General features: G+C 43.4%; 1 protein-coding gene across 1 annotated transcript in view; it reads left to right on the forward strand.

Annotated features, from left to right (window-relative positions):
• The window catches only part of pole (polymerase (DNA directed), epsilon), a 144,691-nt gene that overhangs the window by 86,540 nt on the left and 45,394 nt on the right, over positions 1–12,757 (forward strand). Inside the window, exons 35-38 of the mRNA XM_078554304.1 lie at positions 2,406–2,512; positions 7,741–7,917; positions 9,929–10,152; positions 11,573–11,793. Of these exons, the coding sequence (XP_078410430.1) occupies positions 2,406–2,512; positions 7,741–7,917; positions 9,929–10,152; positions 11,573–11,793 (729 nt within the window). The remainder of the gene's footprint in view (positions 1–2,405; positions 2,513–7,740; positions 7,918–9,928; positions 10,153–11,572; positions 11,794–12,757) is intronic.

Consider the following 12,757-nt stretch of genomic DNA (forward strand, 5'->3'; position numbering starts at 1 on the left):
CTCCTACGTAAATGATCAATTTCACCACTGTGCTGGCTGTAATTTTATTTTATAAAAATTAATGAGTCTTCTGATGTGAGTTTAACCTAATGCATTGCTAAAATGCAGCATTGAAGACATTTGCTGTTCAGGTATGTACTTAAGTGGCATTAGTCTCTTGACAAATAACAGTGTGTCTGTTAAAGGTCTACCAAGAGGGAATAGAAGAAATCCAAAATTAAATTTCTTAGCTCTAAAAGGTGCTCAGATGTCTAGAAACAGACTCTTGAATTCAAGTTAAAAAGCACTAATCCATTTTGTAACTAAAGGCAATTGTCAAAAGTAGTCATGTGAATTTTTAAAACTTTAATGATTAGTTGGTGAGTTGTTTGATTCATGAGCAACATCTTCATTTGTACTCGTTGGAAACCAGTTTGTCGTCAGCATTGCCGTCAGTTTCAGGATATCTGTAATGCAGTGATTATTTTAAAACTAAACAAAAAATAGTATGTTTGCAAGTTTCCCCAGGCTTGTGTCCACAAAGTCAATGCTACTTGATAAAAATTACAGAACTTTCTAAACTTTCTCCCTATCTCAATCTCTGGCTAATGCCTCCTATGCCGAAACCATATGAGCTCTGGATTTAAAACTGCAGCAAAGCTTCGAGAGAGATATTTCTCAGCGCACATTAAAAGTTTAAAAGACATTATATCAAGAAAAGTTACTTAAATAAGGTTTATTTCCAAAGTAGACCAGAGATAATTGCCAGTTTACACACAACACCAGAAGAGAAAATCTAACAGCACGTCCATTTTTTTTTTTGTTTAAATTTCCAAACACAAACTATCTCTTTAGGAACTTTAAATTTACTGAAAGTTGGGCAATGCTCTGGAGATGAAAGCAATTTAGATGCAATTGGATTTGGTACCAAATTATATCTGCACACACACGTTGATTGTTGGCTGATTATTTTGATTTTTCAGATGATCATATTCAAAATACATTAAGATGCTATAATGTTCACAAAAGTGAAAATGGACTGTAGTTTTACTATCTAAACCTGAGTGTAGAGAATCAGCCAATGAATTCAAAAACCAGTCAACATGCACCCAGTGATGCATTTTAAAAATACTATTACTAATGTTATAATTTTCTTGCTACCTATTATTTTATGCAAATGTTTTTAATTAAGACCCATTTAATATAGCCAAAATAATTGCATTAGTTAAAACTGAGTATGTTCCTTAGCTAGCTATAACCTAGGCCGGTTTAAGGCTCATTGGTAACACTCTTGCTTTTGAGTCAGAAGGTTGTGGACTCAATCCTCACCTGAGACTTAAGCACATAACATAGTACTGCACTGAAATGTTGACCTAAGGGATTGCCATCTGTGGGCAGCAAAATAGGTGGATGGACTCAAATTAGGGCACCATATTATTGGCAGTATGCCTGCTGCCAACCTACCTACCCTTGCCAGGAGCTTATGGGCAGCGGGGGAGGTGTTGGATGGGCTGCATGCCCATGGCCATTAACAGTAGGCAATTAACCTCTCCCTCTCCACCCTCCTCTCCTTGACCGGCCTGACATGCCCTCCCACCGCCGCTCATCAGGGCCTACCAACCTGACCCCAGGGAGATCACTGACTTAACTAGGTTTGTGAACATCCATGGTTCCCCTTTCTTTTGGGCCTCCTGCAATAGCTGCTGTGGCCACTGATCCTAACGTAGAGCTGCTAGCTTCCAATTGGCTGGCAACTCTGAGGTGGGATTTCCTCCTGGAGAAGAGGGAAGTCCAGTCTTGTACTAATTAAAGGGCCATTGCCTGAAAAATTAAAGCAGGGCAAGCCAGCCTAGCAGTGGCAGGCTGGCCCCCAAAAATTTATGCCGGGGTGTGGAAGCGTGCTCTCAACATGTAATCCAACTCTGCATTTCACAACCAATGAGTGCAGTGGAACATCCTGAGGTTGTGAAAACTGTTATTAAGAACTCTTTTTTCCCCTATTCTTGTGGATTGACTAGAGATCTTCATCTTTTATTCAAACTATTCATATGGTATCTGTCTAGCATAGCTGAGTTAGTTAGCAGCCCATCCTTTTTGCGCCTAGTCCCACTTCAAGTTTTGTTGATTTATACTTGCAGAGACTCTTCCTGAGTATGTGATTCCATATTAAACTATGCTCCTGCAAATTTGGTGGCATAGAACATCCCAAAGCACCAGTGACTTGTGGCTCCTTAAACAAAAAATGCCCAAAACATAATTTTCAAACCAGTTTAATTCTGAAGGAAAACCATGATAGCCGGCCTTGTGTGTTCCTGCCTATTGACAGAGTGAATAGCTGAGGCATTGGATATTTACAGGTTAGGAAAAAAAAAACAAATTCTATAATGGTCACAATTGAAATAATTTGTTCCCTCTTGTTTCTGCAGGCAGCATCCGACACGTGTACTTCTACCACAATGCTCAAGGGAATAAGGCCCTATTTGGCCTGTTCATCCCTTCTCAAAGGAAGGCCTCTGTATTTGTTCTTGACACTGTAAGTAATTCTAAGGAGAACAACCTTCCAGATAACTAAAGGTGACTACATCAAGAAAGAATGTTTGCTCTGTAAAATAATGAGGGTTTTTGTTATGCTTTAAGCATATTTTAAAGACCAAAACGGGCCATGTTTAATTCTGTGCTGTGCTAGCTGATCTCCAGTAAAGACAGTTGACTGACACATGGCTAGTGAGAGCAAAATTGACAAGTTTCCTAATTGCTAGTAGTGACTCCCACTGGAAAGTGCATGTGGATGAGGAGCACACAGTAAGACTCCACTGAGATATGTGCCAGAATATATCATTTTGGCTCAAGGTATTAGAGACCTACTAATGCCTGTGACACTATAAATCAAGAAGAATCTGCATTTAAAGCAGTAGAGAATTTAGGAATATAGTATTAAAAAGATACAAGGGGTGAAAAGTTATCAGGGGTAGGCAAGAATGTAGGATTGAGGTTACATTCAGAGCAGCCATAATCTTATTGAATGGCAGAGCAAGCTTGAGGACCGAGTGGTCTACTCCTCCTAATTCGTATGTTCGTAATGCTGCTTCTCTGTCAGGAGGAAAAAAACTATATACCATGGATATTATTTACTGAGTATAAAAGACATTTGTGTTTTTGCCAGTGCCATGAAATTAATGCATTTTGGAGATGCAAGTAAACAATATCCTCATCATGCATCTTTCTCTGCATTTTTATAACTGTTAATATTCTGCTCCCTCTGAGTTTACAGCAATTGTTGCTATCTCAATATGATGGCCATTTTCAAATATGTCATTTAAAAACCCAAAAGGTTTTCCCTTGCGGTCTGTGCTGAGGGTTGTCTTGACAGAAGTTGCTGGGTGAAATGAACCTAAGCAAAATTTGGAAACTGGTTACAGGGTAATACTATTAGAGCTGAAAGACAACTGTCTCTGTTCTTCATCTTGGCGGGAGACTCATACAATGCCTAGGAGGCCTGAAGAGGGGATAATATGTGTGGAACAAGTTGGGGAGCCTTACGAATCTGGGTGCGCTTAAAATAAATATGAGGTGGGAATAATAAAGACAAATATGGATTCTTAATATTGTTGTAAGTCACTTAGCTTGAGGATTTATTTCAGTGGGCTGGTTTGTCATAGGGAAGAATTTTCTCACCCATCGGGGGGGAAGTGCAGGAGCGGGCGCGGGCAGGCGTGCCTCCGATCGGCGCCCGCAATCAGGGACACGCCGCCATTTTACATGGGTGGGCCAATTAAGACCCGCCCAGCGTCACGTCCGCCAGGAAGCACATGCGCTCCCTGTGCGGGCAAGGGGGGATTCCCTCAGCTGAGAGTGCGCTCTTTTGTGTATGTGCACGACAGAGCGCACTGATCTCCCTGACGCTAAGTGCTGCCTCAGGGAGATCGGCTCCAAATTTATAAATGGTAAAGGTACAAAAACAAAATTTCCTTGACACGTCCCCTCATGTGACCGTGTCACATGAGTTGAGATATGTCCATCACTTTAAGTCAAACATTTATTACATTTTTAAAAACCCTCATCCCGCCCGTGGATAAGGTTTCATGCTTTTCCTGAAGCCTGCCAGGGCTCCCGGCCTGCCCTAAGGTTGGACGGGCAGGTCCATTAATTAGGTTAATGACTTTTTAAATGGCCTCAACGGGCCGTTGACAGGTCGACGGGCGCACAGCTGATTCGGCTGTGCCCCTGCCAACCTGAAAATGGAGATGACACGGGAGTTTCGCCCGATGTCATCCCGCATCATTTTACACGTCGGCGAGCGGGCTCTGTCCCCTGCTCGCTGACCTAAATATCCTGCCCATAGTGTTGGTATCCTTACTTCCCTTTTAGAGTTGCATTTTGTGAAAGATGGAGAGTGTGTGTAGAGAAGACACGGGGCTGAATTTCCCCCTATCGGGGGGCTTGTGCAGGGGTGGGCAGGAGCGAGTGTGAACCCAATCGGTACCCCCGATCGCATCCACCCCACCATCTTACGTCGGTGGGCTAATTAAGACCCACCCAGCGTGACGCTCACCCGGAAGCGCTGAGCGCTCCCTGTGCGGGCAAAGGGGGATTCCCTGAGTCCAGGCCTGCACTCTTTCACACATGCGCACGAAAGAGCACAGAAATCTCCCTGAGGCACCCATTTGTTTAAGTTTTAAACATCTGAATAAAGTTAATTAAAAACTTTTAAAACATGTCCCCTTACGTGACAGTGTCACATGAGCTGGGACATGTCGATGAATTTTTTTTAAAATTTTCATTGAATTTTTAAACACTTCATGAAACCTCACCCCACCCGTGGATGAGGTTCTATGAAAAATGCGAAGGCCGCCTGGGCCCTTCGCCTGCCCACCAACCTTAAGGTTGGATGGGCAGCTCATTTAATTATATCAATTAGTTTTTAACAGGCCTTAATAGGCCTTTGACAGTTCGGCGGGCGCACAGCTGACTCGGCTGCACACTCGCTGAACTGAAAATCTAAGTGATGTGCGGTGATGTCTGGATGCCCGCCCGACGTCACCGCGCGTCATTTTACGCGTCGGCAAGCAGGCCCTGCCCCTGTTCGCCAACCAGAAAATTCTCCCCACAGTGTTTGTTAATGATGGAAACTAAATTCACAGGCAACATTAATTTGTGCCTTCATTTTATCTACCGATCCAGAAAAGTTGACTTCACTAACATTCAAATTAAAGACTAACCATTTGCATGGACTGCACCAGAAGTTTCAATGCCATGTGAGAAGTTATACACAAGGTTTACAGCCTAGAATCAACTTTAACAGCTTACCTCTAGGTGACTAACTAAATTTACACATCGGAAAAATTCACGCATGCACATTTGGCTAATTGACTAAATATTTGTGGAATAATAGGAAATTAGCATCAGGCACCAAGATAACTGCTGTCCATGCCATATTTAAAAATATCAAGTGGGAAGATGAAGTTCCTGACACCAAGGTACTTCAGGAATCTAAGTCTGATAAAGTCTTCTCAAACATATATGCGTCCAGAGGCATAGTCATCTATATCTGATGGAAGTTGAGCATATTCCAAAAGATTTCTTATATCAAGAGCTTTCATGTGTTTCAAGGTTGCTGGGATGACCATGGCTCGAATTCACGGGCAGGATTTTCCCAGCAGGGGGGCGGGGCCTGCTCGCCGACGCATAAAATGACGCGTGATGATGTCGAACGGAACTCGCGATGTCACTGCGCTCCATTTAAACTTTCAGGTAGGTGGGGCGCAGCAAAATCAGCTGTGCACCCGCCGACCTGTCAATGGCCAATTGAAGCCACTGACAGAGTCAATTAATGGACCTGCTCGTCCAGCCTTAAGGTTGGCGGGCAGGCCAGGAGCCCCGGCGGGAATTAGAAAACGCATGAAACCTCATCCACGGGCAGGATGAGGTTTCATGTAGGCTTTTAAAAATTTAATCAAAGTTTTTTTTTAAATTATGGACTTGTCCCAACTCATGTGACAGTGTCACATGAGGGGACATGTCAGGGATTTTTTTTTTCTATTTTTAATACTTTTGAGAGTACAGCCGATCTCCCTGAGGCAACACCTAGCCTCAGGGAGATGAGTGTGCTCTTTTGTGCGCATGCGCGAAAGAGCACACTCTCAGGTTTAGGGATTCCACCCCCCTCCAGCCCACACAGGGAGCACATAGCGCCTCCGTGCGGACATCATGCTGGGCGGGCCTTAATTGGCCTGCCCACGTAAAATGGCACCGCACCCCCAATCAGGGGCGCCAATCGGAGGTGCGCCTGTGCACGCCCACACTTCAACTTCGCCCCCAATGGGGGGGGAAATCCTGCCCCAAAGGTGTTTGCAAGAGGAACTTGAAAACCTTTAACATCAATACTGAAAGCTGGGAAGATGTAATTAACAACAGATCACATTGGAAGGCTGAGCTGCATCAAGATAAAGGAACACCTTCAACACCTCTTTGACCCTTTTGTCTCTGACATCTTTTGATTATCTGCTCACACCACACCCTCAATGTGTCTCTTCCCCCCCCACCCACCTTAAACCAATTTATATTTCTCCCTTGTTGAAACTATGCTTCAGTTCTGCTGAAGGGCCATGAGGGCTCGAAACGTTGACTGATTTCTTCTCCGCCGATGCTGCCAGACTTGCTGAGTTTTTCCAGGTAATTCTGTTTTTATTTTGTTTAGGAGGGAAGGGCTTCAGGAGGAGAGGGTTGAGAGTTACGAGCAAAGCGCATCAAGTTTCATGAGTTAATACTGCATGGGCATCATCACCTGACCCTGTGCTGCATTGGCAATTAGGGTTTCTTGAAACTTGGGCTCCTGAGCCGCTCACATTGCAGCACAGCAAAGTAACTGAACTGTTTAAGTATTTTGACAGACAGCTGCAGTTTGGGTCCCAGCACAATATTGTCATTAAATTCAGACTAATTATCACAAAATTAATGTTTTACACTGAAGGGCAACGGAGTTGCTGTTGTGCAAAATGTCACATTGGTACAAAAGATTTTGAGGCAAGATGTTGGATCACATAGAGATGTTCTGTGCTGCATTTGACCAGGGAGTACTTGTTGCAGTCACTTGCTTTTGGAAAAAGAAATAGTCCTTTTCCTCGTGTTGGTATTCAAAATTATGAAGGGTTTTGGTAGAGTCGATAGAGAGAAACTGTTACCAATGGTAAGGTGGTTGGGATCTGGGGACATGCTCTTTCAAAGAGCTAGCGCAGGCATGCTGTCCTGAATAGGTCCCTTTCAGTACTCTTTAATTCTAGTGCATTTTTCACCTCTTGGGCACAAAATTTCCTATGAATCATGCACAGTACCTAAAGGTGGAGAACTTCAGTCTGTATTGTTCCCACATAGAATAACAGAATTTTATGGGAGCAAGTTGATATTTTGAAAATGAGGTCTTGATTGGAATGTAAATGTTATATCAAATGGGATTGTACCTGTTATATAACACAATTAATAGCTTTTGGATTTTGTCGGAGATAGAGGAGATCAGATAGTAACTGATATCTGATTTTAAAACATCAACAATCCCCTAATGAAAATTTTCTCATTTTTAAATATAGGCCAATAGTAGTTATCTAGCTCACATTGGTTCTCACTGAGTTTACAAAAAAAAAGATTTCTGAATAATAACAACGTTGATGGTTTAAAATGGCATGAACTGTTGGGAACCAAAAAGATTTCATACAATTTTTTCAGTGGTTGCTGTTCTAAATATCTTTTGTTTTTATCTCGCCATAGGTGCGCAGTAATCAGATGCCGAACTTGAATAACCTGTATGCAGCTGAGCGCACTGCTATGCTGGAGAAATTGCATGAAGAACTACTGCCACCTGATAAGCACACATTTGAAGTTCGGGCAGAAAAGGACCCAAAGTTAGTCTACAGAGCAATTCAGCGGCTTTTGCTGAGCTATAAGGTAATGGCGTTCATTGGGATGATGTGTTGGAAAAATAGCAGATTAAAAAGTAGGATTTCTTTCCCACTGTTGGGGTTTTCCTATTTAAAACAGAAAACACAATGTACCTTTTTTTTCTTAGAAATATGTATGTGTGTGTATTCAGGTATTTTAAGTACATTTGTTCTGTGTGATTTTAACTGAGCACCAATTAGAACCAAGTAGAAATTGTAGTATGATCTTTCAGCTGGAGTAATTTCATATTGAATTAAGAGTGTAACATTAGAATTTGGCAAGTGAGAGTGACAGTCCACTGATTAGATCTTGATTCTGTTTAGTTGGAACTATTTTAAACTGTTTTTGTTTTAGTTTTTTAAAGTATAAAATTATTTTTTACTCATTCATGGAATGTGAGCACTGCTTGAAAGGTCAATATTTATTAGCCTTGAGAAAGTGGTAGTGGTCAGCCACCCCTTGAAATGCTGCAATCAGCAATGATGAAGAAATGTTGGTGTATTTTCAAGTCAGGGATGGTGTGCATCTTTATGTGGAATTTGGAGATGGTGGTATTCCCATGCACCTGCTGCCCTTGTCTTACTAGGTAGTAGAAATTGCAGGTTTAGGAAGTGCTGTCGAAGCCTTGATGAGTTGCTGCAATGCATCTTGAGGATAATTTGTAAAGGACTTGCATTGTACATACAGGAGCACCTAGTTAAACGGTAAGTCTGCCAATGCAGCTCTGCGTATTGGCGTTTCATTGTTGTAAACTTTCAGTTTTTGGACAGGGAAAGTAAAAATGCCATCTTGTTGTTTAATGTATATTTATACTGGTCGTTGAATTTAATGGTATCCAAAGCAAGCTGCTGAATTTATTCAAATAAATATCACTCATTACTTCTGTTTTGCAAATGGACAAGATAGATAGAGAGAGAAGAGCAAATTTGTAGGATGGATACCAATTTGAATCATTTTGATTTTTGCCTTGTAATAGGCCCATTATTATCCATTATTATTACTATCCATTTATTTGTGCATCCTAAATATAATTGCACCCTTGTGACTTCCTTTGCTTAGCATGGTAACATTACTCACCTGGGTGCCACTGCAATAAGTTCAAAACTGCCCTATGTCCACCCGTCTGCTCTAAGGCAGATTTGCTCCTGACTAAGTTGTTGATGTCTTGTGCTAATTGCGATTCCCCTAGGATGTGTGGCTTGCAAAATGTACAATAGAATCATAAGGTAGAATCTTCAGCTCGGCGAGCGGGGGCAGGGCCTGCTCGCCAAGGTGTAAAATGACGCAGGGTGACATCGGGCGTGCGTCCCAATGTCACCACACATCATTCAGATTTTCAATTCGGCGGGCGTGCAGCCGAGTCACTGCACGCCCACCGAACAGTCAAAGGCCTATTAAGGCCGTTTAACAATCAATTAAATCATTGACCTGAGCTGCCCGTCCAACCTTAAGGTTGGTGGGCAGGCAAAGAGCCGAGACGGCTTTCACATTTCTCATGGAACCTTATCCACGGGCGGGGTGAGGTTTCATGAACGTTTTTAAGGTGTTGTAAAAAATTTTATTAACATTAATGGACATGTCCCAGCTCATCTGACAGTTTCACATGAGGGGAGATGTCCTTAAAATTTTTTCTCCCTTTATTCAATGTTTCATACATGAAACTAATCTCCCAAAGGCACCTCTGTGCATCAGGGAGATTTCTGCACTCTTTCACATGCATGCGAAAGGGTGCGCATCACACTGGGTGGACCTTAATTGGCCCACCCACGTAAAATGGCAGCACCCACCCGATCAGGGGCGCCGATCAGCTGCGTGCCTGCCCCCACACAACCCCCTTTGACTGGGAGAAAATTCTCCCCATAGAATGGGTCTGGCAATCTGTTACCTGCTGATGTATCTCTGCACTATGTTAATTACAAAAAATGGGGAAGGGAGGCAATTTAAGGTTAACCTTAGTGCAACGATATTTTCAGGAGTGGAAGGCAGCTGATTGATTTTAATTTGTTTTTTTTTTAAGGATGAAAAAAGAGGCCCAACTCTCATTGCTGTACAATCAAAGTGGGACCTGAAGAGACTGACAAATGGAATGCCAATTCTGGATGAGTTTCCATTGGTGCCTGTTCATGTAAATGATGATATTAGCTATGGTGTATTGGATTGGCAGCGTCATGGTGTTCGTAAAATGATCAGACACTACCTCAGCCTGGATAGCATTCTATCCAAGGCATTTGAGATGGCCAGGTAGGAGAATTTATTGTTCCCGAAAGTGAATAGGTAATACAACATGTCAGTGAAATTGATTTTGTTCCTGCCAGGCTCCTTCAATGGCTTCGCAAGGAACTTGGGTGAGTTCACAGCCCAGCCCTTACTGGTAAAGGAGATCTCTGCACGGTGCTGACTCAGGCAGGACAGATGTAGCAGGGCCCACAATTTGCCACAGCATCTCAGGATTGTGGGTGTGGGGGATGGGAAATCAACCAGGATCTCTACTCTTATTTACCCATCCAGTGACCTTTGCTGGGATGTGTAGTTGTATAGAGGTTGCATAAGGATGTGATTGCTCTATACTATTGCACCCCCTCCAAGGAATTGCTTGCTGTCTCTCTGCCAAGGCTAGCATAAACAAATGGCCATATGGTTAAGGTACTACACACCAATTTGTGCCTTCAGGAGAAATGCAAAGAAGATTGGAGGGGGAAACCAGTTGGAACCTACCGTGTATTGGTGGAATTTGCATCCTTGACCATAGACACTAAGATTTGGCCACCTTGTCCATTTGTTTGGGAAAATCTGAGAAAGTGTAATCCTAGATTGCTCTTGTACCCCCAAGTGCTAGTTATATAGTAACATTGGCAGAAGTCTTGGGGCTGGATTTTACCGTCGGCGAGCGGGGATGGAACCCCTGACGTCACCGCGCCTCAGTTAAATTTTCAGGAAGGCGGGGGCGCAGCAAATTCAGCTGAGCACCCACCGACCTGTCAATGGCCAATTGAGGCCATTGACAGGTCAATTAAAGTAATTAGTGGACCTGCCTGTCCAACCTTAACGTTGGCGGGCAGGCCAGAAGCCCCAGCGGGAAGTAGGAAAAACATGAAACCTCATCGTAGAGACGATCTCCCTGAGGCAGAACTTTGCCTCAGGGAGACGAGTGCGTTCTTTCGTGTGCATGCGCTCTCGATTTTAGGCATCTGCCCCTCCCCCGCCCGCACAGGGAGTGCACAGCGCTTCCCTGCGGACGTCATGCTGGGCGGGCCTTAATTGGCCTGCCCATGTAAAATAGCGCCGCGCCTCCGATCAGAAGCACGCACGCCCGCCCATCAACGTCCCCCCGACGGGGAGAAAATTCAGCCCTTGGAGAATGTTCCCCAATGACCCTTTTGGCTGGGGAGGTACATGGTGCAGGGACATCCAACAGGCAGATAAATATTTTTCAAAGTTGAGAGGCAAAACTTCAAAAAAATGTTTTGAATATTAGAAAGGAAAAAATGCACTAATTTCTGGTGTACACCCAAAGCTGACTGCCCGATGCTAGCAGAATGTCTCTGAGAAAAACCTCTGAAATAATAAAGCAAAACAAAATACAAGCATTGAAGTCTGTGTTAGCAAATTGCTATGCAGTAAACAAGTGCTGTTTACTACTAAATACTTAATTTCTTTTCAGATATTACCACATTCCCATTGGAAATCTTCCAGATGACATCTCAACCTTTGGATCAGATCTCTTCTTTTCCAGACATCTTAGACGACACAACCATCTCTTGTGGCTTTCCCCAACGTCTCGGCCTGATCTGGGAGGGAAAGAGGCAGACGATAATCGTCTGGTGATGGAATTTGACGAGAGGTCAACAGTTGAGATTAATAACCCTGGATGTTACTCTACAGGTGTGTACGCTGCAGTGCAGCAACAAATTTCTTTGTAAAGTTAACTGCACCCTTTTTCCTTTAAAACTCTTTCCCTCTCTGCTTCACAAAAGCATAAAACATTAAAAGAATTTCACTGGGAGAAAAAGAAACTATAGCATGGAGAATAGCAGCAAAGGTTCAAACCAGAAAAAAGACTGCATATGCATAGGTGCAACCACAAGGCTTGTAGGTCCTTGCAGACATGGAACACATTTTGCACCTTAGCAGGTTGGTTTGTCTGGCAGTTGTTTCTGCGAAACAACCACAGCAGTCAGAAGTAAAACCACTGCACTGAGGATAAGAGTGGTAGCAATCACAATAGTAGCAATGACAACACCATTACCCACTGACAGGTCAGACCCACCAGAGGTGCTGGCATAGAGTCCGAAGTGAGTTGCCGTGGGATTCATCAACGTCAACTCTGGACCCCATGAAGTCTCATAGCATCAGGTCAAACGTGGGCTAGGAGACCTTCTGCTGATTAACACCTATCGTGCCTCTGCCTGCCACTCCCCCCAGACAACCTGATGAATCAGCACTCTTCCATGTTGAACACCAATTGGAGAAAGCACTGAGGGTGGCTAGGGCACAGAATGTACTCTGGATGAGGGACTTCAATATCCATCACCCAGAGGGGTCACTTAGCACAACTAGTGGCCAAGTTTTAAAGGACATAGCTGCTACACTGGGTCTTCAGTAGGTGCTGAGGGAACCAACAAGAGGGAAAAAAATACTTGACCTCGTCCTCGCCAATCTACCTGTTGCAGATGCAGCTATCCATGACAATATTGGTTGAAGTGACGACCGCATAGTCCTTGTTGAGGCAAAGTCTTGTCTTCACATTGAGGATACCCTCCATGTTGTGTGGCACTACCACCATGTTAAATGGGACAGATTTTGAATGGATCTAACAACTCAAAACTGAGTATCCTGAGGCACTGTG

Source organism: Cetorhinus maximus, chromosome 12 (assembly GCF_964194155.1).
Source record: "Cetorhinus maximus chromosome 12, sCetMax3.hap1.1, whole genome shotgun sequence".
NCBI lineage: Eukaryota > Metazoa > Chordata > Chondrichthyes > Lamniformes > Cetorhinidae > Cetorhinus > Cetorhinus maximus.